General features: G+C 46.0%; 1 protein-coding gene across 1 annotated transcript in view; it reads left to right on the top strand.

Moving 5' to 3' along the window:
• THADA (Thyroid adenoma-associated protein homolog) overlaps nucleotides 1-22,695 on the top strand; it is a 63,124-nt gene that overhangs the window by 23,701 nt on the left and 16,728 nt on the right. The window contains exons 16-30 of the mRNA XM_074090499.1: nucleotides 1,562-1,723; nucleotides 2,231-2,362; nucleotides 4,666-4,741; nucleotides 5,700-6,143; nucleotides 6,176-7,058; nucleotides 7,227-7,968; nucleotides 8,699-8,793; nucleotides 10,031-10,086; nucleotides 10,802-11,056; nucleotides 12,507-12,659; nucleotides 15,524-15,637; nucleotides 16,656-16,759; nucleotides 19,910-19,994; nucleotides 20,743-20,888; nucleotides 21,035-21,786. Coding sequence (XP_073946600.1) covers nucleotides 1,562-1,723; nucleotides 2,231-2,362; nucleotides 4,666-4,741; nucleotides 5,700-6,143; nucleotides 6,176-7,058; nucleotides 7,227-7,968; nucleotides 8,699-8,793; nucleotides 10,031-10,086; nucleotides 10,802-11,056; nucleotides 12,507-12,659; nucleotides 15,524-15,637; nucleotides 16,656-16,759; nucleotides 19,910-19,994; nucleotides 20,743-20,888; nucleotides 21,035-21,786 — 4,199 coding nt within the window. The remainder of the gene's footprint in view (nucleotides 1-1,561; nucleotides 1,724-2,230; nucleotides 2,363-4,665; nucleotides 4,742-5,699; nucleotides 6,144-6,175; nucleotides 7,059-7,226; nucleotides 7,969-8,698; nucleotides 8,794-10,030; nucleotides 10,087-10,801; nucleotides 11,057-12,506; nucleotides 12,660-15,523; nucleotides 15,638-16,655; nucleotides 16,760-19,909; nucleotides 19,995-20,742; nucleotides 20,889-21,034; nucleotides 21,787-22,695) is intronic.

The following is a 22,695-nucleotide window of genomic DNA, read 5'->3' on the forward strand; positions in this document are numbered from 1 at the left end:
TGGCGTTAGTATCGTGAGGTCGGTTTGACGTTTGCGTCGCGCTCGTGATTGGTCAAATAACTAAAGTGTGTGTATGCTTTTTGCGCTACTTGTATAATAGTATCAATTCATTAGTTAGTAGTTTTTTACTGTATATTTTTGCTTTGTGATTCAAGGAATAAGCAACTGCCTCTTTCATTTCCCTTTTTTTTTCTTATTGAGAGAAATCGACATGACGCTGGCTCAATCGCAAAATATAGCCAAAAAAAAAAAAAAAAAAACTAAACGCGGCCACACTATTTGGGAGCCGACGCCGCGACGCGCTTGCGCACGCCCTTTAATAGCGTCTACAGACTCACGCCGAGAACCCCCGAGAACACCCGAGAAGCGTGAATGTGATCGCTTTCTCGCCGTCTCGTTCTCGCGCTCGCCTGTTCTCCGATCGGTGTCGGTATTTTCAAAAGGTTTCTCGGGCGAGGAACGAGAACGGTATCACATTCTTGAAGATTATAATATGCTAATGCACACAAAACCAAAGCCGCTGCACTGTCGCCCATTCCGGATAACGAACGAGAATGCGAATGAGAAGGTCGCATGAGTGTAGATGCCTTCTCGGTTCTCGCGCAATTTCTCGGCAAGACTTCTCGCGTGAGTCTGTAGAAGCTATAGAGTCCCCTGTACGCTCGCGTCCCCAAACAAAAGTAGTTGCGTTCTAATTTACAAGCAGCACTGCAGATCAAAACGCAACTTTGCAACTATAATGGGAGCAGCCATTACGGTGCTTATAATTAGGTTTGGTTAAAATAAAATCTAACAGAAAAAAAACAATAACGAATTTCCATCTCTCATACAAAAATTAAAATTAATGTGATTTTATTTTGTTACATAAAATATGAACGACAACTAATTACGAGTATAAGCATCAAAATAGCTTAGCTTAGTTTGTTGTTTGTAAATTAGAACGAAACTACTACTTTTGTATGAAAGTGCGATCAGCGGCGAGCGTACTGGCGACTCTTGACGCGTGTCAGAACTAATCCGTCCCAGACACATGCGTCGGACGACGTGGCGTGGCTCTCGAATATATTTTTTTCACTTCTCATGCTCGTAAAGTCAGTTGCTGCTGCTGGATCTAGGTGACATAAAATGACTTTTTATGCTTTAGTGCATAAAATAAAATCCTTCGTCTAAGACCAAGGTAACAGTCACAAACAAAGAAGCTTCTATTTTTTTTTAATACATTTTTAATTTATATAAAACTAAAAATCAATGAAATCAATAAAACTGAGAATTTATAATTATATAGTTATGCATGAATAATAAAATATGCATAGTAAGTGAACAATTGTTTCCACTGTTGCTAATTCATTCCCTCGCCCTCGAAGTGAAAAGCAGAGTGTAAACTCGAGCATTAAACCCATTTCCCCCTCGACGTGTCTATTCACCATATTGACTCGGGTAAAATAGCTCGTTTTGTGCTCTCGTTGTACAATCTACTATTTTCATTTCATTTTCAAAACGAGCGAATCGCAAGCAAGTCTGAAACCTCACTATAGTAACGCCATCGGCACGTCGTGTACAGGGGTTATCCTATGCGCGGCTGGTTCTGCGTAGTGTCCCGGCTGGTGCGCGAGCTGCGCGCGCAGACGGCGCGTGCGCGGGACCCGCTGGCCGCGGCGAGGGACGCGCCCATGTTCGGCCTGCTGCACTGCATCCACCGAGTCATCTGCTGCGTCGACGCTCAGTGAGTCCGCTTCGAGCCCCGACCTAAAAAGAGGGGATCTGTTACATCGTTTTCCCATAATCGTTATTTCCTAGTAGCAAAAAATTCCATTCGCTTTTTTTCCCCCCGAATGATTTTCTTCCCAGTGTGCTTTTTTACTGTATGAACCTTATTTTCAGTATGAAAGTAATGCATAATTCCTTATTATCGCGTTAACCTAAAACTACCTATGTTTCTGTGTCGATTAAAATTGGGAAAAAACGCGATTTTGAAAATAGGATTCAGTAAAAAAGCATTCGGGAAAAATGCGAACGGAAATTTAGCTACTAGGAAATAACGATTCAATTTTTTGCATTTTTTCCTCGCAATGTGATGAAAAGCATTGTGTGAATCACGGGCCGTAAGGGGATTACTAACAGGAGTCTGTTAGGGAGGGCTTTTAATAGACTCTCGTTAGTAATCCCCTTCTTACGCCCCTTAATGCACAATGTACTATAGTTCTCTCGTGATGTTGTTTGTATATTTCAGAGCCATAGCGGGCCACGCGGGCTGGTCGCAGCTGGTAGCTGACGTCATAGCGGCGTGCGCGCAGGTCAACGCCCGCGCGGAGCCCGTCGTCAGCGCCGACAGTCCCGAGGGGCTGCTGCCCGACTCGCACCAGTGAGTATCGACACTAGCAGGGTGACTCTTGCGGCCCGAGCCCAGTTCCCACCGCGAGCGGAGCTCACTCATTAGGGCGCGGCCACATGCAAGTCGCTCGACGCTCGTTTCCAGCGATAAATCTGGTCACGTGAGTAGTTGACGTGAGTTGCAGGTGGTAGGACCTTGTGCAAGGTCCGCCCGGATTGCTACCACCATCTTGCTCGCTAATCCTGCCGTGAAGCAGCAGTGCTTGCACTGTTGTATTTCGGCGTGAAGAGTAAGACAGCCGGTGAAATAACTGCCACTTGGGGTATCCCACCTTAGGCCTCTAGGTTGGCAACGCATCTGCAATACCGCTGGTGTTGCAGATGTTTATGGGCGGCGGTGATCTCGTACCATCAGGAGACCCACTAGTTCGTTTGCCATCCAGTCGAATAAAAAAATATATATAGCGATAAAGCTGAAAATGTTGAGCTTTATCGCTGGTAAAAAAAACCCTTTCAATTTCGGAAAAAACTGTTATTTTTTTTTCATTCGCTCCAATTTCTTTTATTTGTACCACTGCCACGACTGCTACTAAATGAGATTAAGAAATCAACTTCCAAGACCACCTGCAAGCATGAATGGATAACAATTTCTAATTTAATCATTTCATTTCAGTTTTTTTTTTCAATTTCACGTTGAAATTCTTCTATTGTAATGTTAACAAGTATTCCATTAATGTCTGTATAAAAGAAATAGATGTTTTTTTTTTCATATTTTCCGATTTTAAACTATGTACTTCTTTTACAGTCAAATATCCATTTGTATGCGGAAAAAAAAACACTACATAACATGATAAGTTTACGACCATCTAACTTAAAGTTTAATATAGTTATCGACATCATTTAGGTAGAGTTGATAAGTGAGAAGGCACTATGACAGGTCAAAAATGACGTGAAAATTCCGCTTTCTGATAATGACTTAGTTTAACGTACGGTCAAGGACTATAATTGATGACTTGATGAGCCACTATGAAACCTTTTCAAAGGAAAATAGTACATTGTGTCTTAAGGGCGGTAAATAAGGAATTACGGACGAGAGTATTAGAGGCCCGAAGTCGTAGACTGAGGGCTTTAATGAGTCGATGTTCGTAATTCTAGTACCGCCCGTGCGACATACAATGTTTTTCATCACGTTTGCGAGTAAAATTGTATATTTGTAAAAGAAAAACTAATATTTTTTTCAAAAATTGCCGATACCGCTGGCTGCGCTCTTGGCAGCTTTTCGTTGTTAATTAATGCGATGTCACTATGGCGTTTACTGTGAAATGGTTCCACGGTAGCTCATGAACTGAAGTCCTTGACCATACGTTAAGTTAAACTAAGTCATCAGAGAGCGGAATTTTCATAGCATTTTTTGCTGTATGAAAGTACTCACACCGGACCTGTATGAAGTTGGCCGATTTAAGTTAAACCACAGGGCGGCCACGCCGTACAAAATACGCTTTCTTGAATCTACATAGGCACGACGACGTCTGTACACGCATATTATATGAGGGCTGACTATTGCAAAACCGTATAGTACTATAAGTGCTACCAATGACATTTAAAGGTGCTCATATGTAGGTATGGCTTAGATATGTGCAAATAAATGTAATCGTTAATCTTACCTATTTCGAGGGTATTCTGGCAAAACATAATAAGTGCAATTTTTTTAAAGTTACATACATAGGCATACTCAATGTGTTCTGCTTTATTTATCTAGCAAAACCGTATAAAAAATAAATATTGTGCACTTATCCGGTTCTGCCAGAATATCCTTGATTTATTTAAACCTACTTAAAATGTGTCTGTTTGCGTATTTTAAGCATTATTATTTTCAATTACAATAGATAGACGACTACAAACTTAAAATAATTATTCGGTAGATAGTTATATTTCATGTAATTAATCGCGATAATTTCAGATATCATTATTTATTTAGAAAAAGGAAGTAGGCATGGTACCGTTACGATTTCGCAAAATGATTGCTCCCGAACTTAGTGCCGTGCGGCCGACATACATCGCGTCGCGCACCCGAGACCCGACTGCTTTCCTGCGGTTTTCCTGCAATCTGCGCTTGAGGGGTGTGGTAACTAGAACTGGTGCGGGGCGGAGCTTGGCCATTCTGTACGTTAGTACTATTATATATTCTGTGGTTAAACTAAGTCATTAATGAGTCCGCGCCGCTCGCAGTGTGAATTCGGCTTAATTTTAGTTTTATGAACACAACACTTCATGTCATTTACAAGAGTTCAACGTCACATAAGATATAAGTCTAATTTTTATATTTTTCTGTAGCGACGCGTGCTCGGACGACGGGCGGCCGGTGACGGCCCAGATGGTGCTGATGTGTGCCTGGCGCTCCGTCAAAGAGGTCAGTTTGACCAACTGTCGAGATCCCTGAGGGCGGCGGCCACTGGCGCGGCGCGGCATGGTAGCCCTCGGGCTGCTTCGACAGCCTGCGGTTCCGTTTCCACCAGAGATGTGCGAGGATGTGTTGCAAGGGATGATTTTTTCATGAATTTACCTATCCTCGCACAGCACATCTCTAGTGGAAACAGCTGAACGGAGCGAGGCGAGGTGAATGAAGCGTTTCTATTTCATGTCAGCCGGATGACGTCCACTGCTGGACATAGGCCTCCCCCAAGGCTCTCCACTCAGACCGGTCTTGTGCTTTCATGTTCCCGGTACAGCCTTGAAGCTTCCGCCGCATTCCCCCTAGCATAACCGTAATAGTAATGCATTTCTGCGTAGTCACGTGAGTAAACATGATCACTTACACGCAAACTCAAGTCCAGTTAATGCCAAGTCGTCGATTCCAGGTAATAACACTAATCCAAATCGTAATGCAAGTCAAAGTCCATATGAATAGCCAAAATGATTAGGGGAACGAACAATTAGCAGTATTAAAACACAATTTTTAAATTATTGAAAAATAACAACGATGACCAAACAATGTGAAAATTTTCTCATGCGTCAACCGTTTTTGGTTTTTGTTTTTTGTTCGACGTAAATGCATTTTTTGGTTAAAATTATATTTTTAAATTCGTAATATATTTTGAATGAAACGTCCGATTTGAATAAATCAATAAGTAATTTACAGGCATTGAAGCAGTCTTGAATATAAAATGATTTATTTAGACAAGGATTAATTTTGCCCGTTCTAAGCCGAGGCAGATCACTAGTGTAATATATTCTTTTAACAAATATTGCGTGACAGAAGGAGCCGATTCAAGCTCAAGCTCAACTGTGCAAACCCAAAGATAGTGAAAGAGAGGGCTAGAGACGCTTTCGCTTTTATAATAATTGATAGAGAGGTTTTTGGTGCGCAGACGTCGCTGCTCCTGGGCACGCTGGTGTCTCGTCTGGCGCTGGAGGGCGAGGGCGCCGCGTGGACCCTGAGCGCGGCGCAGGTGGAGGCGGCGGGGGCCGCGCTGGCCGCGCTGCTGGCGCGCGCCAGGCACCGCGGGGCCTTCGAACAGGCCTACGTGGGGCTAACTGCGGTGCTGGCCAGGTACACAAGGGGCCGCGCTGCCCAGGGAGACGGGGGCCGCGCTGCCCAGGGACACGTGGGGGCCGCGCTGGCCGCGCTGCTGGCGCGCGCCAGGCACCGCGGGGCCTTCGAACAGGCCTACGTGGGGCTAACTGCGGTGCTGGCCAGGTACACAAGGGGCCGCGCTGCCCAGGGAGACGGGGGCCGCGCTGCCCAGGGACACGTGGGGGCCGCGCTGGCCGCGCTGCTGGCGCGCGCCAGGCACCGCGGGGCCTTCGAACAGGCCTACGTGGGGCTAACTGCGGTGCTGGCCAGGTACACAAGGGCCGCGCTGCCCAGGGAGACGGGGGCCGCGCTGCCCAGGGACACGTGGGGGCCGCGCTGGCCGCGCTGCTGGCGCGCGCCAGGCACCGCGGGGCCTTCGAACAGGCCTACGTGGGGCTAACTGCGGTGCTGGCCAGGTACACAAGGGGCCGCGCTGCCCAGGGAGACGGGGGCCGCGCTGCCCAGGGACACGTGGGGGCCGCGCTGGCCGCGCTGCTGGCGCGCGCCAGGCACCGCGGGGCCTTCGAACAGGCCTACGTGGGGCTAACTGCGGTGCTGGCCAGGTACACAAGGGGCCGCGCTGCCCAGGGAGACGGGGGCCGCGCTGCCCAGGGACACGTGGGGGCCGCGCTGGCCGCGCTGCTGGCGCGCGCCAGGCACCGCGGGGCCTTCGAACAGGCCTACGTGGGGCTAACTGCGGTGCTGGCCAGGTACACAAGGGGCCGCGCTGCCCAGGGAGACGGGGGCCGCGCTGCCCAGGGACACGTGGGGGCCGCGCTGGCCGCGCTGCTGGCGCGCGCCAGGCACCGCGGGGCCTTCGAACAGGCCTACGTGGGGCTAACTGCGGTGCTGGCCAGGTACACAAGGGGCCGCGCTGCCCAGGGAGACGGGGGCCGCGCTGCCCAGGGACACGTGGGGGCCGCGCTGGCCATGGACACGTGGGGGCCGCGCTGGCCGCGCTGCTGGCGCGCGCCAGGCACCGCGGGGCTTCGAACAGGCCTACGTGGGGCTAACTGCGGTGCTGGCCAGGTACACAAGGGGCCGCGCTGCCCAGGGAGACGGGGGCCGCGCTGCCAGGGACACGTGGGGGCCGCGCTGGCCGCGCTGCTGGCGCGCGCCAGGCACCGCGGGCCTTCGAACAGGCCTACGTGGGGCTAACTGCGGTGCTGGCCAGGTACACAAGGGGCCGCGCTGCCCAGGGAGACGGGGGCCGCGCTGCCCAGGGACACGTGGGGGCCGCGCTGGCCGCGCTGTTGGCGCGCGCCAGGCACCGCAGGGCCTTCGAACAGGCCTACGTGGGGCTAACTGCGGTGCTGGCCAGGTACACAAGGGGCCGCGCTGCCCAGGGAGACGGGGGCCGCGCTGCCCAGGGACACGTGGGGGCCGCGCTGCCCAGGGACACGTGGGGCCGCGCTGCCCAGGGACACGTGGGGCCGCGCTGCCCATGGACACGTGGGGGCCGCGCTGGCCGCGCTGCTGGCGCGCGCCAGGCACCGCGGGGCCTTCGAACAGGCCTACGTGGGGCTAACTGCGGTGCTGGCCAGGTACACAAGGGGCCGCGCTGCCCAGGGAGACGGGGGCCGCGCTGCCCAGGGACACGTGGGGCCGCCGCTGGCCGCGCTGCTGGCGCGCGCCAGGCACCGCGGGGCCTTCGAACAGGCCTACGTGGGGCTAACTGCGGTGCTGGCCAGGTACACAAGGGGCCGCGCTGCCCAGGGAGACGGGGGCCGCGCTGCCCAGGGACACGTGGGGGCCGCGCTGGCCGCGCTGTTGGCGCGCGCCAGGCACCGCGGGGCCTTCGAACAGGCCTACGTGGGGCTAACTGCGGTGCTGGCCAGGTACACAAGGGGCCGCGCTGCCCAGGGAGACGGGGGCCGCGCTGCCCAGGGACACGTGGGGGCCGCGCTGCCCAGGGACACGTGGGGGCCGCGCTGCCCAGGGACACGTGGGGGCCGCGCTGCCCATGGACACGTGGGGGCCGCGCTGGCCGCGCTGCTGGCGCGCGCCAGGCACCGCGGGGCCTTCGAACAGGCCTACGTGGGGCTAACTGCGGTGCTGGCCAGGTACACAAGGGGCCGCGCTGCCCAGGGAGACGGGGGCCGCGCTGCCCAGGGACACGTGGGGGCCGCGCTGGCCGCGCTGCTGGCGCGCGCCAGGCACCGCGGGCCCTTCGAACAGGCCTACGTGGGCTAACTGCGGTGCTGGCCAGGTACACAAGGGGCCGCGCTGCCCAGGGAGACGGGGGCCGCGCTGCCCAGGGACACGTGGGGGCCGCGCTGCCCAGGGACACGTGGGGGCCGCGCTGCCCAGGGACACGTGGGGGCCGCGCTGCCCATGGACACGTGGGGGCCGCGCTGCCCAGGGAAACGGGGGCCGCGCTGCCCAGGGGGACGCGGGGGCCGCGCTGCCCAGGGGGACGCGGGGGCCGCGCTGCCCAGGGACACGTGGGGGCCGCGCTGCCCAGGGACGCGGGGGCCGCGCTGCCCAGGGGGACGCGGGGGCCGCTCTGTTTACACGCATTTTTTTTATTTTATACCATCCCACTAATATTATAAAAATGCGAAAGTTTGTAATTAAAGTCTGTTTGTTAGTTTGTTACTTCATCACGTCTAAACCGCTGAACCGATTTAGAAGAAATCGGTATACAGATAGTTTGAGTCCTGGGGGAGGACATAGGATAGTTTTTATCCCGGAGAATTGCATAGCTTTTGCGGGATAGCGCTACGCGGACCGAGTCGCGGGTAACGTCTAGTTTATTCATAAGGCAAGGAATGATTGTTATTTTGTGTGCAGGCTGTGGAAATGCAGCAGCCCACGACTATACCAGCTGCCGCTGCAATGGTTCGCGGACATCGAACGGGACTTCTTGTTGCCTACGCCACCAGAAGGTAAGAACTATACCCGTTAAGGGTCCTCCATCACAAATTACGTCACACGTATGCGGGGAGGGGTCAGGCGGTTTGTGAAACGAGAACAAAATAATTTCAACTTTATAGCAATCCGTGTATAGCTTGTGAAAACCGGGGTTAGTATCAAGTGGTCAAAAACGCAAGTTGTCAACAGCATTAACTCGCCTAAAAATCATTTGGGTAAATTTGCAGATAGTCGAATACGTAATCGGTCTATGAAGCAACTCGTCAGAAATCAACCGGCTCGTTCGACTATCTGCAAATTTACCCAAATGATTTTTAGGTGAGTTAATGCTGTTGACCACTTGCGTTTTTGACCACTTGATACTAACCCAAAAACCGGCCAAGAGCGTGTCAGACACGCTCATGATAGGATTCCGTAGCCATTACGAAAAAAACAAGTAATATGTTTATAAGGATTTCGTATTTTATACGGAATCTTCCAAGTTTAGGTATATTTTACACCTTGGGCTGCTATATCATTCTCAAGCAAATTTAGCCGTTATAGTTTTCCTTGAAAGTTTGATATACTTACTACCATACTGATTTTTTTCAAATTTTTCCGATTCCGAGTTTTTGAAGACTCAGTAATTGCCGGTTTTTCGAAATCTAACACACACACATTTGGTACAAGATTGATACCGTGATCATTGCCGTATTGTATCAAAAAGTCAAACATTGTCATATGGGCGTTTGTCACAAACGCTTTATTATATAGTGCACAAACAAAAAAACAACGGAAATATTGCGCTTACCCACATTACTTATTATATTAAATACATAGTTACTAAACGAAACCCTTATTCAATAAAACATTTGGGAAACATTATAAAACGAAATGAATACTACGCCAACCAAAACATTCTACTCGTACTAACCGAAAGTTGGCATTTTGAAAAGTGACTTTATAACAAACAGACCAAACGTACAGTTGGTAACTGTGAGGTTGGGAAATAAAACTAAACATTTTAATAAGTTGGCGAGTGATCATTCGACGAAATGAAATTCTGCGAAAAGTTGGATGGAAACTGATATTCGGCGAAACAATTTTCTGCGAAAAATTAGCTGCGAACAGACGGACGGACAGACATGGCGAAACTATAACGGTTCCTAGTTGACTATGGAACCCTAAAAAAATATGATTGGTTTTTTGGAGTCCTTTTGTATTTTTTATTTCAACTCCAAATTTGTTACTTTTACGGGTTATTGTGGACAGGAGCTGCAGAGTACTGCGCGACGCGCCGCGGCGCCGGCCTGCCTTTCATGATACAGGTCAGTAATCATCATTTTACCCGACTGCGAAGAAGGAGGGTTATGTGTTTGACGCGTATGTATTTATGTATGTATATATGTCTATTCCTATGTCCTCTCGTAACTACTCAACGGCTGAACCGATTTTGATAAATGATACGTCATTGGATTCGTCTTAATGACGCGAGTGACACTGTGTACATGAAATTCTTGAAAAATAAAAATGGCGGATTTTTGGCGCCAAATTGTAAGTTTTCAAAAAATGGTTTTGATTCAAACCTATCGAGTGGGGTATCGAATGAAAGCTAATAATTAGCCCATTCTAAATATATAGGTTATAATCGTTTTAATATACCATTTTCACAGAAAAGTGTGAAATAAAACAATAAATTAAAAAATCAAAAAACCCGACTGCCTTAAAAAATATTAAAACGAAGAAAAAAAGTCTAGTGGGCTAGAATGCTAGAAAGGGCTGAATACTGAAATTCAATTTAATGATATTCTCATTTTTTTTGTACTATTTTACTTTCCTCACAGTCGAAATGAAAAGTAGAATGTCTAACTCGGTTGAAATTACCCATTTCCCCTCGAACATATCTCAGGTGAAATGGGTCACTTTCCACCCTTGGTTATCAATCTACTATTCCTCGCATATCTTTGGTGGGAACAGCCTAATATCCATCGTGTCGTGTCTGAAACATTCAGAAGGCAACCAACGGTGTTTTGTGTCGTCCAGGCGCTGGTGACGACAGAGCTGGCGACAGAGTCGACGGTGCCGCGCGGGCGCCTGCTGGCGCGCTGCGTGGAGCTGTGCCTGGCGGGCGGCGCGCCCCCCTCCCCGGTGGCGGGCGGCGCCCCCCCCTCCCCGGTGGCGGCGGCGCGCGCTCAGCTCGTGCTGCGGGCGCTGTTCCGGCACGCGGAGCCCGGCGCCGGGGCCACGGCGCGCGCCGTCATGCTCGCCGTCAGAGGGTTCGACGCTGACACCTGGATGGTGCGTGACACCTGGATTAATGTTGCAAAAACATGTTTAATTTAGCTATTTTATGTAAAGTATAACATTACATTTTTTTTTTCGAAAAATCCACTGGAGTCAACAGGTTAATAATGAGGGCTATCGCGTATAATTTCGCCACTAGAGGCGCTAGTGCAGCGTGAGGTCTCCGAAATGTCAAATCTCATAATATTTGGGTGAGCTACGCGGGTTTATTTATAACTAGATGAAAACCGGCTTCGCTCGGGTAAAATGTAGACTCATAATAACATGTTTGAAAAAAATTTTTGCCAGTGTAAGACTGTCGTACTTATCGAAAATCTGACGTATATTCCCAGCCTTAATACTATCACAACGTAATTTCACAGCTAACCTATGTATCGGTATTTCTCTAGTAGATATTTCTCCTAAATCTTATTTTGCCCAAATAACTATGATGTCTTTGTCTCATAATCAAAGAAATTAGACCTAAAAGGCCCCATATACGGTACGATTCGTCTGTACGATCGATCTGATTAAAATCGACGAATCGTACCGTGTGTGGGCCCTTAAGAGGTCAAATGGAGAACGAAATGCAAACCTGTGACACCTGTGACACATGATGATGTGACACTAACGCCACTTTGATGTGATGACTTTGATTGACATGTTTACTTCGCAACGCCATTATATAATTAGTAATTTATTCAAGTTTATATTGAAAATACTCGATAATCCGAATTTTCCGCCTACAAGTTGTCGACTCGGATTGACTAATTTTTTACGCTCTTCAATTTGATGTGCATTTCGTTCGAGTCTACCGTACCCCTTGACGAAATTATTAATATAGATTAGAATAATTTTGTGAATATTTTGCAATACTTATCTGAAATTAATTATGGCAAATATGCGTTCCGGGACAATGAATGTCTGTGTTTTCAGACAGGTTTGTCTTTCGGAAACCTTTGTCCTCCCTTTTTTTTCGAACAAAACGGGGACTATGCAACACTGTGGCATGCTCGATATTTTTATGGTAGGGTTTTAAGGTGTATTAAATATGATTTTAATCTAAACTTTGTTTTCACACCCGTAAAAACAGACTTCGAAAGCCATACTTAAAAACCTCACGCAACAGTGCGCCATCTAGTGAAACAAAAAACGATAGCCCTCATTACAGATTATGCCGAATGTCGGCCGAACTTCGGTTGCCTGCCTCTGGTAAATTTTAAATACGTGTAGATCGGTAAGAAGAGAATTGTTAAATTTGTGAGAATTGTGTAACCAATTCGTTTTTTTATTATTATATTTAATTTCAATTTACGAATTGTAATCAAATTACTTTATTAAAAAAATAGGTACTAAATTTATTTCACTCCTATATTCATCCCTATTAATAATGTGATACTGATGCGTATAGTTCAGTGTACTGTTTACGCGTGCAAACTCTACCTCTAGTATTGTTATGTTGCAGGTGCGCAATTCGTCGACGCTGCTGTTCGCGGCGCTGACCGTGCGTATGTTCGGGGTGCAGCGCGGGCGCGACGCGCGGCGGCTGTGCGCGCGCAACCGGATGACCGGACGGATCTTCTTCCTGCGGTACCCCGAGCTCTACGACTTCTTGCTGGTCAGTTGGCGGCCGCTTGTCCGGGTCCCACCGGTTTGATCGCTATACTTAAAAGGTTTAGGTGATGGGGGACATTACGCAAAGCTCCGCGCGGGGGGCGACGCTAAATAAAAAACAAGGGCGCGTCGGACACGCCCACAACAGGGTTCCGTAGCTATTACGAAAAAAATAAGAATCTTCCAAGTTTAGGTATATTTTACACCTTGGGCTGCTATTTAAGAGTAAAACTACTAATAATTGTCAAGCAAACTTAGCCGTTATAGTTTTCCTTGAAAGTTTGATATACTTACTACCATCCTGAAATTTTTCAAATTTTTCCATCCACCGGTTTAGATTTTAGAGGGGGGGGACGCTCGATTTTAATGAAAATTTGCACTTTAAAGTTGAATATTTCGCAAAAAAATCAATGAATCGAAAAATCGTCTTAGCAAACCCCTAATGATTTTAAAAGGCCTATCCAACGATACCCCACACTATAGAGGGTTGGATAAGAAAAAAAAACACCCCCACTTTACGTCTATGGGAGAAACCCTAAAAAAAAAATTTTTATTTTATTTTTTGTTGTACCATTTTGTCGGCATAGTCGTTTAGGGGCATACATGTCCAAATGTCAGAATGTCCAGGTGTCACATTGTCCATTGTCAAAAAGTTCGAAGGTTATAATGCCCTAATGTCGGATAGTCCATATGTCCGAGAGTCCAGGTGTCACATTGTCCATTGTCAAAAAGTTCGAAGGTTATAATGCCCTAATGTCGGATAGTCCATATGTCCGATAGTCCAGGTGTCACATTGTCCATTGTCAAAAAGTTCGAAGGTTATAATGCCCTAATGTCGGATAGTCCATATGTCCGATAGTCCAGGTGTCACATTGTCCATTGTCAAAAAGTTCGAAGGTTATAATGCCTTAATGTCGGATAGTCCATATGTCCGATAGTCCAGGTGTCACATTGTCCATTGTCAAAAAGTTCGAAGGTTATAATGCCCTAATGTCGGATAGTCCATATGTCCGAGAGTCCAGGGGTCTCATTCTATTTTGGTTTTATTTACACCTATTTCAATGAAATTGTTTTCGACTCAATCGCCTTTACTGTCAAGTCAATTAGAGCTACCACTACGTAGACAATACGATAACAATATGGAAAGAGACAATGTAGAATGAGGCCCCAGTCCATCTGCATGACTGGACCAGCTGGTCAATTCGCGTTGACTCGACACGACATGTACACATGTACACGACATCTGGATCTTACTGAGAATGGGCCTCAGGGTGTTAGATAATAGACTGGAAATAATGCAGATGAGCAATCTAGCTCTCTAATCTATTTCAGTTATATTTATCATTTACTCGTAGTTGTGTTAGTCAGTCACATCTTTAATTCAAATTCTTTAAGAACTTTAAGTCAAATTATTCTTATCTTTTTCATTACATGTACTGTTGCCATGATAATGTGGGCTATACAGCCAACTTATATTTTAGTCTCGTAGCTATTTTGTATTTGATTTCACTTTGATTTGTTTTGTGTGACTTTCCGTAATTTTGCACTCTCCTGTGGCCCGGCGGAAGACCAGTGCTGGTTTTCAACCAGCGATATGCTGAGCCGGGACCTTTTTATAGCGGCAACATTTCTTATTGTTATTGTTACTTATTATGTGTCATTGCTGTTATAAATTAATTATTTCTTTCTTTCTTTATACAATGAGACATTATGGGACTCAGGCCTTCAGAACTAGGACGTTTAATCCTTCGAACTTTTTGACCATGGACTTTTTGATGCTAGGACTTTCAGACAATATGATGTTTCATCATTCGGACTTTTTGACCATGGACTTTTTGACGCTAGGACTTTCAAACACTAGGACGTTTAATCCTTCGGACTTTTTGACCATGGACTTTTTGACGCTAGGACTTTTAGACACTAGGACGTTTCATCCTTCGGACTTTTTGACCGTGGACTTTTTGACGCTAGGACTTTTAGACACTAGGACGTTTCATCCTTCGGACTTTTTGACCATGGACAATGTGACACCTGGACTTTCTGACATTTGGACATGTAAGCCCCTAAACGCCTCATTTAATTTTAATGGCCAAAAATGAATTCACAGCCTTTTTCCACCCAAATCACGATATCACATTAATTTTTATTATAAATTAATACGTTATAGGTTTGATTTTTGTCACACTGTCGCGATGAAATTTCAAAACGTCAGAGCATCAGAGCCATAAAAGTTGCGGACGCTAGGTGGCGCTGATGTCGTGCACGGAGCCAATAGTTTGTCGCCATGACGGATCATGTTTCTTAGTAACATAAAATAACCTAGCCAACAAAACGTTGGAAAACCCCGACTTTGTCACTTCAAAGTTCAATATCTCAAAAACGGCGAAACCGATTTTGATAAAACATGTCTAAGAACCATCGCTAGAAAACTTGCTTTAAAATAAAAAAAAACCTCATTCAAATCGGTCCACCCTTTTAAGAGCTATAGTGCCACAGGCAGACATACGCACATAGCGGTCAAACTTATAACACCCCTCTTTTTGCGTCGGGGGTTAAAAAATAACGATTTACTGTAATTTGGTGCAAATGGAAAATCGTCCACTTGAATTGACTATTTTGAATTTGGACCAAAATTAATACCATCCAGTGTTTTTTTTTTTCAAAATGTACCTAATTGTGCTGAAAAATATTATGTTATTATTAAAAATATATATTAAATATATTTATTCGACTGGATGGCAAACGAGCAAGTGGGTCTCCTGATGGTAAGAGATCCCCACCGCCCATAAAAATCTGCAACACCAGGGGTATTGCAGATGCGTATATGCTGGGATGATGATGATGATGACGTTTGTGGCGGGGTTGCAGGAACAGCTGCAGACCGCGTCCGCGGAGCAGCTCCGTCCGTCGCTGTTCCCCACGCTGCTGCTGCTCGCGCGACTCTACCCCTCCGCGCTAGAGGGAACTGTCTCCAACCTGAAGGTACCATTTACAATAGTAGATTGTACAACGAGAGCATAAAACGAGCCATTTTACCCGAGACGTTCATATAGCCACCCGAGGCGGTACGGCGAGGGTAGATAGACACGTCGAGGGGGAAAATTTGTTTAATGCTCGAGTTTTACACTCTACTTTTCATTTCGATGGCGAGGCGAAATAGCAACAGTGGAAACAATTGTTCACTTAATATGTACCTTTTATTGTTCATGCATTACTAACTATATAGCCGCTTTCAACCGAGACAACTAGAGGCCTATGGGGGAGGCCTATGTCCAACAGCGTACGTCTTATGGCCGATATGATGATGATGATGAAAAAAAATGTTGAAACTTCTTTGTTTGTGGCTGTTTACACTTGATTGCCTTGGTCTTAGACGAAGATTTTATTTTATGCACTAGAGCATAAAAAGTCATTTTATGCCGTCTAGATCTAGCATAAATACGAACTTTACGAGCATGAGAAAAGAAAATATGTTTGTATGTATAGTACCTAATGCATGAAAAACAAATCGGCCAAGTGCGAGCCGGACGCGCGCACGAAATGTTCCGTACCATCTTAGACATTAGCAAAAGACGGTAAAACAATCACGTTTGTTGTATGGAAGCCCCCTTAAATATTTATTTCATTCTGTTTTTTATTTGTTGTTATAGCGGCCTCAGTTATACATAATCTGTGAAAATTTCAACTGTCTAACTATCACGATTCATGATATACAGCCTGGTGACAGACGGGCAGATGGACGGACAGCGAAGTCTTAGTAATAGGGTTGCCGTTCTTACCCTTTGAGTAGGGAACCCTAATAATAGATTTTTCAAAAAATCACTTTAAATCCAATTTTCAACCGATTTAAATTTTCTCTTCGCTAAACACTATCTGTATATCTATATTTTCATAATAATATTTAGATATGGCAAAATCAGGAGTTGTCAAATACCGTATTACAGGTCATATGGCCCGCAACACATTCTCTCACATCTCTGGTGCTCTGTTGTGTTGTCAGTTGGAGCGCTTCCTCCCGCTGGTGGCGCCCCTGGCGGGCTCCCGCGACGCCGCCACGCGCCGGCTGGCTGCGCGCGCGCTGCAGCCGCTCGTCGCACCACACAGGTACAACACAGGAATATCGACGTCGACGCCATTCCTACTGAGGAGTTCCCTCCTACGGACACGATTCTGGCTGAACCACCAGGATGTCACTACCAGATTATTGTGTTGTCACTAGGGCTTGCACTATTCGGTAACTTTTTATTATCCGGATATTTCGGATATTTGAAATCTCAGTATCCGGATATCCGGTTATTTTGAATAATTTGAATAATTTTCCAAATATTTAAAAAAAACGCTAAAAACAATTTTAAATTTGTTTCATCAGACGAATCGTGAGTGTTAGTTAATTAACTTAATCACTGATTGTCTTATACGCACGTAAAAATCATTATTTTGTCACTTTAATGAGTGAAATAACTTAAAAACTCTTTATAACTTCTCTGTCTTCTGCTTGTTGTTATTTTGCCTTACGGACCAAGAACCCACGACAGCCAGACCTTCGTTATATTTTAAAGGCTGAAAGTTTTTTTTTATGCAAGGTGTTAATTTTTAATATAACTGAAAACCGGAAAGCACTTTGCTCAGAAATACTCAGAATCGAGAGTAGATTCGATTCATCATGTCAGCCGAAAGACGTCCACTGCTGGACTTAGGCCTCGCCCAAGGCTCTCCGCTCAGACCAGTCTTGTGCTTTCCGCATCGAACGCAATTCAGCGATCTTAACCAGGTCGTCGCTCCATCTTATTAGAGGCCTACCGACGGCTCGTCTCCCGCTCCGCGGACGACATTCGAGAACCTTCTAACCCCATTGGCCGTCAGTCCTGCGAGCACGCTCACTGCCACTTCAGTTTCGCAATTCTTCGGGCTATTTCGGTAACTTTAGTTCTACTGCGGATATCATCATTTCTGACTCTATCCCGTAGAGAAACCTCGAGCATAGACCTCTCCATAGCCCTTTGAGTGACTTTGAGCTTCCTAATGAAGCCCATCGTTGGCGCCCACGTCTCAGATGTCATCACTGGCAACACACACTGGTCAAAGACTTTTGACTTCGAACATTGCGGTAATTTGGCCGAAAAGACACTGCAAAGTTTCCCGAATGCTGCCCAGCCGAGTCGGATTCGACGAATGATCTCTTTCTCGAAGTTAGACCTACCTAACTGGATCGTTTGTCCCAGGTGTACATAGTCGTCAACAACTTCGAGCGCAGAGCCTCCGACTATTACGGGAGCTGGCACAACATTAGACATGACTTTCGTCTTGTCCATGTTTATTTTTAAGCTAACTCGGTCGGAAACAACTCTGCTGAGGTCAACGAGCATAGCACTGAGGTCCTCCATAGTCTCAGCCATGACTACAATATCGTCGGCGAATCGAAGGTGAGTGAAGTACTCCCCATTATTGTTAATGCCTCGTCCTTTCCAGTCCAGAACCTTAAAATCATCTTCCAATCCAGCGTGAACAGTTTCGGAGAGATCACATCTCCTTGTCTGACTCCCCGCTGCAAAGGAATAGGCTTCGTGCTCTGGTCCTGTAGTCGGACTATAACGAAGGATTATAACGATACTATAACGAAAGTCTGGCTCTTGCGGGCTCTTGCTCTATTATAAGAATAAATAACACAATACAATACAAGGCGTATTGTATTGAACACCAAAAAACATTCATTATAAAATGAAATCAGAACATAAAAGGTAGGGTAGGAGACGAGAAAACAGGGGTCTAATCCCTAAAAAGCGATCTCTTCTTCTACCTTCTTATTCGACCTGACAATGTTATTAACATAGAATCAAGAAAAAAGGTGATCAAAGCAGGTGTGTGTAATGTAAGGTAAAAAATATATAGAAGATTGAAAAAATACATAAAATATAATAATATCGTCGCACATTCACTGCCAAGATCGGATACGTCAGTCACCTGAGAGCACACCAGCGCCGCTCTCAGCTGTAGGAAGTAGTCACTGTAGCCGAATACGGCCGGGAGATTATTATTATATTAATAAAATAAACACATACATTACTTACATACACATTTACCAAAAATTAATCACCGCCACTACCAAACAAGATGTTAAGAATGAACCTAACTAATAAGTATTGCATGTAAACTTTCCTAATACAAAAAGAAATGTATCTGTGTGTATGCATACACTACACTAACCTCTCACAATGCGCGAGCGCGCGCTTAATATCAGATATTCGAATTATCCAAATTATCCGGTTAATGAAGAGCTTCCTATCCGGATTTGAAAATGGGCGGATATCCGGATAATATGGATATCCGGTTATCCGGATTGCAAGCCCTAGTTGTCACCAGGGAGCGTAACTTTGGTGCCGTATGTCGTCAAGCTACATACAGAGTGCTTTAGCTAGATTATTGACATCCAATAACACAACAACTCATTCGCCTCTGTAGTTTACTGATACAGAAACTTAAGATGAGACGGCCAGTACATAATAAATGACAACAACCAATTTCTATTAAAATATTTTTTCTATTTGTAAATATAATAACCGAAGTGTTATTGTTTCGCTCAAGCAAAGCTGCCATGGATCTATACAACTAATTCCTTTTCTAATTGTAAATAATGAAAAAAAAAATTGCTCTTGCTGTCAACAAACTTTAACAGCAAAACCCAGCACATAAAAATCAAATTAAATTTATTCGTATTGCATTGCAGATGTTGCAATGTTGTTATAAAAAACATCCTATATGCGACTTTGCGTCATAATGACGTCACCGGCACCAAACGCCCCCTCCCAGTTACCCTCCCTGGTTGTCACCAAATTTGGAGTCGAGTTTTTATAATTGTGAGCAAAAATTTGATCAAAAATATGTGAACACGACAATCAATCAAAGACTTAATTTCAAGACAACAAGTGGATAAAATTTAACTTGCAAGATTTGATCCGTACATACATTGCAAGTTAAATAAAGCTTTATTTATTTTAATTTGCCGCCGTTGCATGCTGCCAGTATTGCTAGTACGGTCAAGGACTTTCATGAGACACCATGGGACCTTTTCAAAGGAAAAGTCATTACGATTTTCCTTGTAAATAAATGCGATGCCACTATCACGTTTACTGTGAAATGGTTCCACGGTGGGCTCATCAATTAAGTCCTTGACCGTACTAGTTATATAGGTATTGGTCGATGCCAGCTCTTGTGAATCGATCTGTTCTACTTACAATATATTGAATGTTTCCACAGATACGTAACTTACATACAGTCGCTGTTCCAAACGCTCAGCGATCCTGGTATCAAGAGGAACCTCTGTCACGGAATACTTTGTCAGGTATTTGGATTGTCTTTTTATTATTATTTTTTATTTTATTTTTTTATTCGACTAGGTGGCAAACGAGCAAGTGGGACTAGCTGACGTTTGAAGTTTGCTTAAAAATTATTAGTAGTTTAAGACTGAATAGCAGCCTAACTTATAAAATATACAACTTGAAATATTCCGTATAAAATAGGTAGAAAAATACTCGTATTACTTGTTGGAGCAATGAACTGGAACAATTACTTTGCTCACCTGTGACCTTATAGCTAAGTTTGTGCAAGAAATGTGTCTTCATGTAGTTCCTCCACCTCCACACTGTAAGAATACACACAAACCCATCTATCACCACCACACTACACTGACTCGTTTTGAACTCAGTCAGTTCGACGACGTCGTTAGGAATGGACGAAGAGGAGATTGTGGTCTAAAACAGGCGGCCGGTTGGCGGCCGTGTGAGTGAGGTACAGCTTAGAGCGTTTTCACATTATCCGATCCGATATCGGTATCGGACGACGATAGACGACACCCGATAGCCGATATCGGATCGGATAATGTGAAAACACCGACAGTCGAAAAGAGACGACAATCTTCTCTACGTCCATTCCTAACGACGTCGTCGAACTGACTGAAGGGTAGCCATGGCTACTCTTTTTGTCGGCCTTGAGATGCCAGAGGTGGGCATGGTCGCATGGCTGGCGTCCCAGTGCGGCAGAGCTCTGAGGTCTCTGGGCGTGTCCGACACGCCCTTGGCGTTTGTTTCCAGGTGTCGGAGTTACTGGAGGCGGGGCCGGCGCTGGGCGACGGCGCGTGGCTGCCGGCGGCGCTGGCCGGGACCCGCTGGCTGGCCGCCACGCCGTGCTACCTCGTCGCCGACCAGTATCTCGCCGTCTTGCAGCTGCTGCTGCTGAGGTGATGCCTGTTGCGACTACTTTCACTAGGATAATCCATCCCATCCCAGTTTGTTACCTCGTCACGTACCGCTGAACCGTTTTAGATGAAATTACATAAATAAATGAATAAATATGTAATCAAACAAAATTATGTATGCCTTTCAGATTCCCCGAGCCGGGCCTTCTGGACGAAGAGCTGACAATAACAGGCGAGCATCTGTCGCGCGCCCTGTGCGCGCACACACGGCCGCCAGGCGGCGGGGGCGGCGGCCGCGAGGTCTACCTCGCCAACGCCGCTTACATGTCGCTGCTCATCCTGGCAGCCGGCAAGCGGGACGTGTTCCCGACAACCGTGCAGTGCCTCACACACCCGGACTATGAAGTGCAACTATCCGCGCTCAACTACCTTCTGGCCTTACACGGCCGATGCGAAGATTCCGACGCCTTCTTAGACCACTTGTCTCGCATCACCGACGGTGATACGCTGACTCGAATACAAAAAGATCCTAACTATTTGGCCACCCTCTCCGCCGCATCGAAGAGTTTGTACGCGGAATGCGCGCAGAAAGCCCTCAAACTGATAACGCTCTCTCCCGACTACCCCGAAACACAGATGCGCTTGGTGCAACTAAAACTAGGGACTTCAGAACGGTTCACGTACGACAGACTCGTAGCGGAGCTCCTGGATTCCGCGCTAAATGCACAAGATAACTTGCGGCATGTTTACTTAGAGAGCGTCGTGCAGTTGGTGTCACAGTACAACTATCGTGCTGAGACGATGGTGCCGGTGCTGCGAACGTTGCACGAGCACTGTTCGGCCGCGAACGACGAACGTTCGCGCGCCGCCGTCGTCACCTTCCTAGAATTTAATTACTCGAGGATCTTCAGGCCTGACAGCAGTCAGGCTGACAGTTCCGGTAAGTGGCATTTACATTAAGATATCTAGAAAGATGGTTCTAATACATATTTTAAACGCGTAAGTTTGTGCGCATGTGTGTACCTACTTCGGTCGATCGGATCCCGACTCTCTAAATAAATCCTATTTTCCGACATATATAAGTATGTTTATCCGTTGCGTAGTACCGATATTAATATATGCTTTACTTAGTTTGGGGCTAGGTCAAGGTCAATCGGTATCAATTGTTCCATATTTATTATTTACTAGCTTTTGCCCGCGGCTTCGCTCGCGTGGAATTTGGTTACTGCGCGCTGTTCCCTGTGAAAAATTCTACTGTCTAGCTATCACGGTTCATGAAATACAGCCTAGTGACAAACAGACAGACGGACAGTGGAGTCTTATTCCGGGTTCCGTTTTTATTACCCTTTAGGCACAGAACTCTAAAAAGGGTACCAAATCGAGGGTACTTCACACTCATTTTTCAGCTCCATTTCCCAAAAACTACACCCGACCCGCGCGAAGCCGGGGTGCGTGAACATAGAGTAAATGCATTTTTTGGTTAGATTGATATTTTTAAATTCGTAATATCTTTTGAATGGAATGTCCGATTTGAATAATTCAAACAGTAATCTATAGGTATTGAAACCATCTTGAATATGAAATTATTTATTTGAATTAGGATTAATAAAAAGGTATGGATAACGTGATCTGATTTTAGTCGGCATTTCAGTCAACTTTTAAAATGTAAAAAAGTAGTTGTAGTGACATAACTACAATAGTTGGACAATTTGGACATATGGTATCGCGAAGTTTTATGTAGATATTGATATATTCTTTAATGTTGTAGAACATTTTTTTTGTTTTATCATATCATTAATAGTTTCTACAGCGCATGCGACGAAAGATGTTTTATGGCAACTTTTTTTAC

Source organism: Choristoneura fumiferana, chromosome 7 (genome assembly GCF_025370935.1).
Source record: "Choristoneura fumiferana chromosome 7, NRCan_CFum_1, whole genome shotgun sequence".
NCBI lineage: Eukaryota > Metazoa > Arthropoda > Insecta > Lepidoptera > Tortricidae > Choristoneura > Choristoneura fumiferana.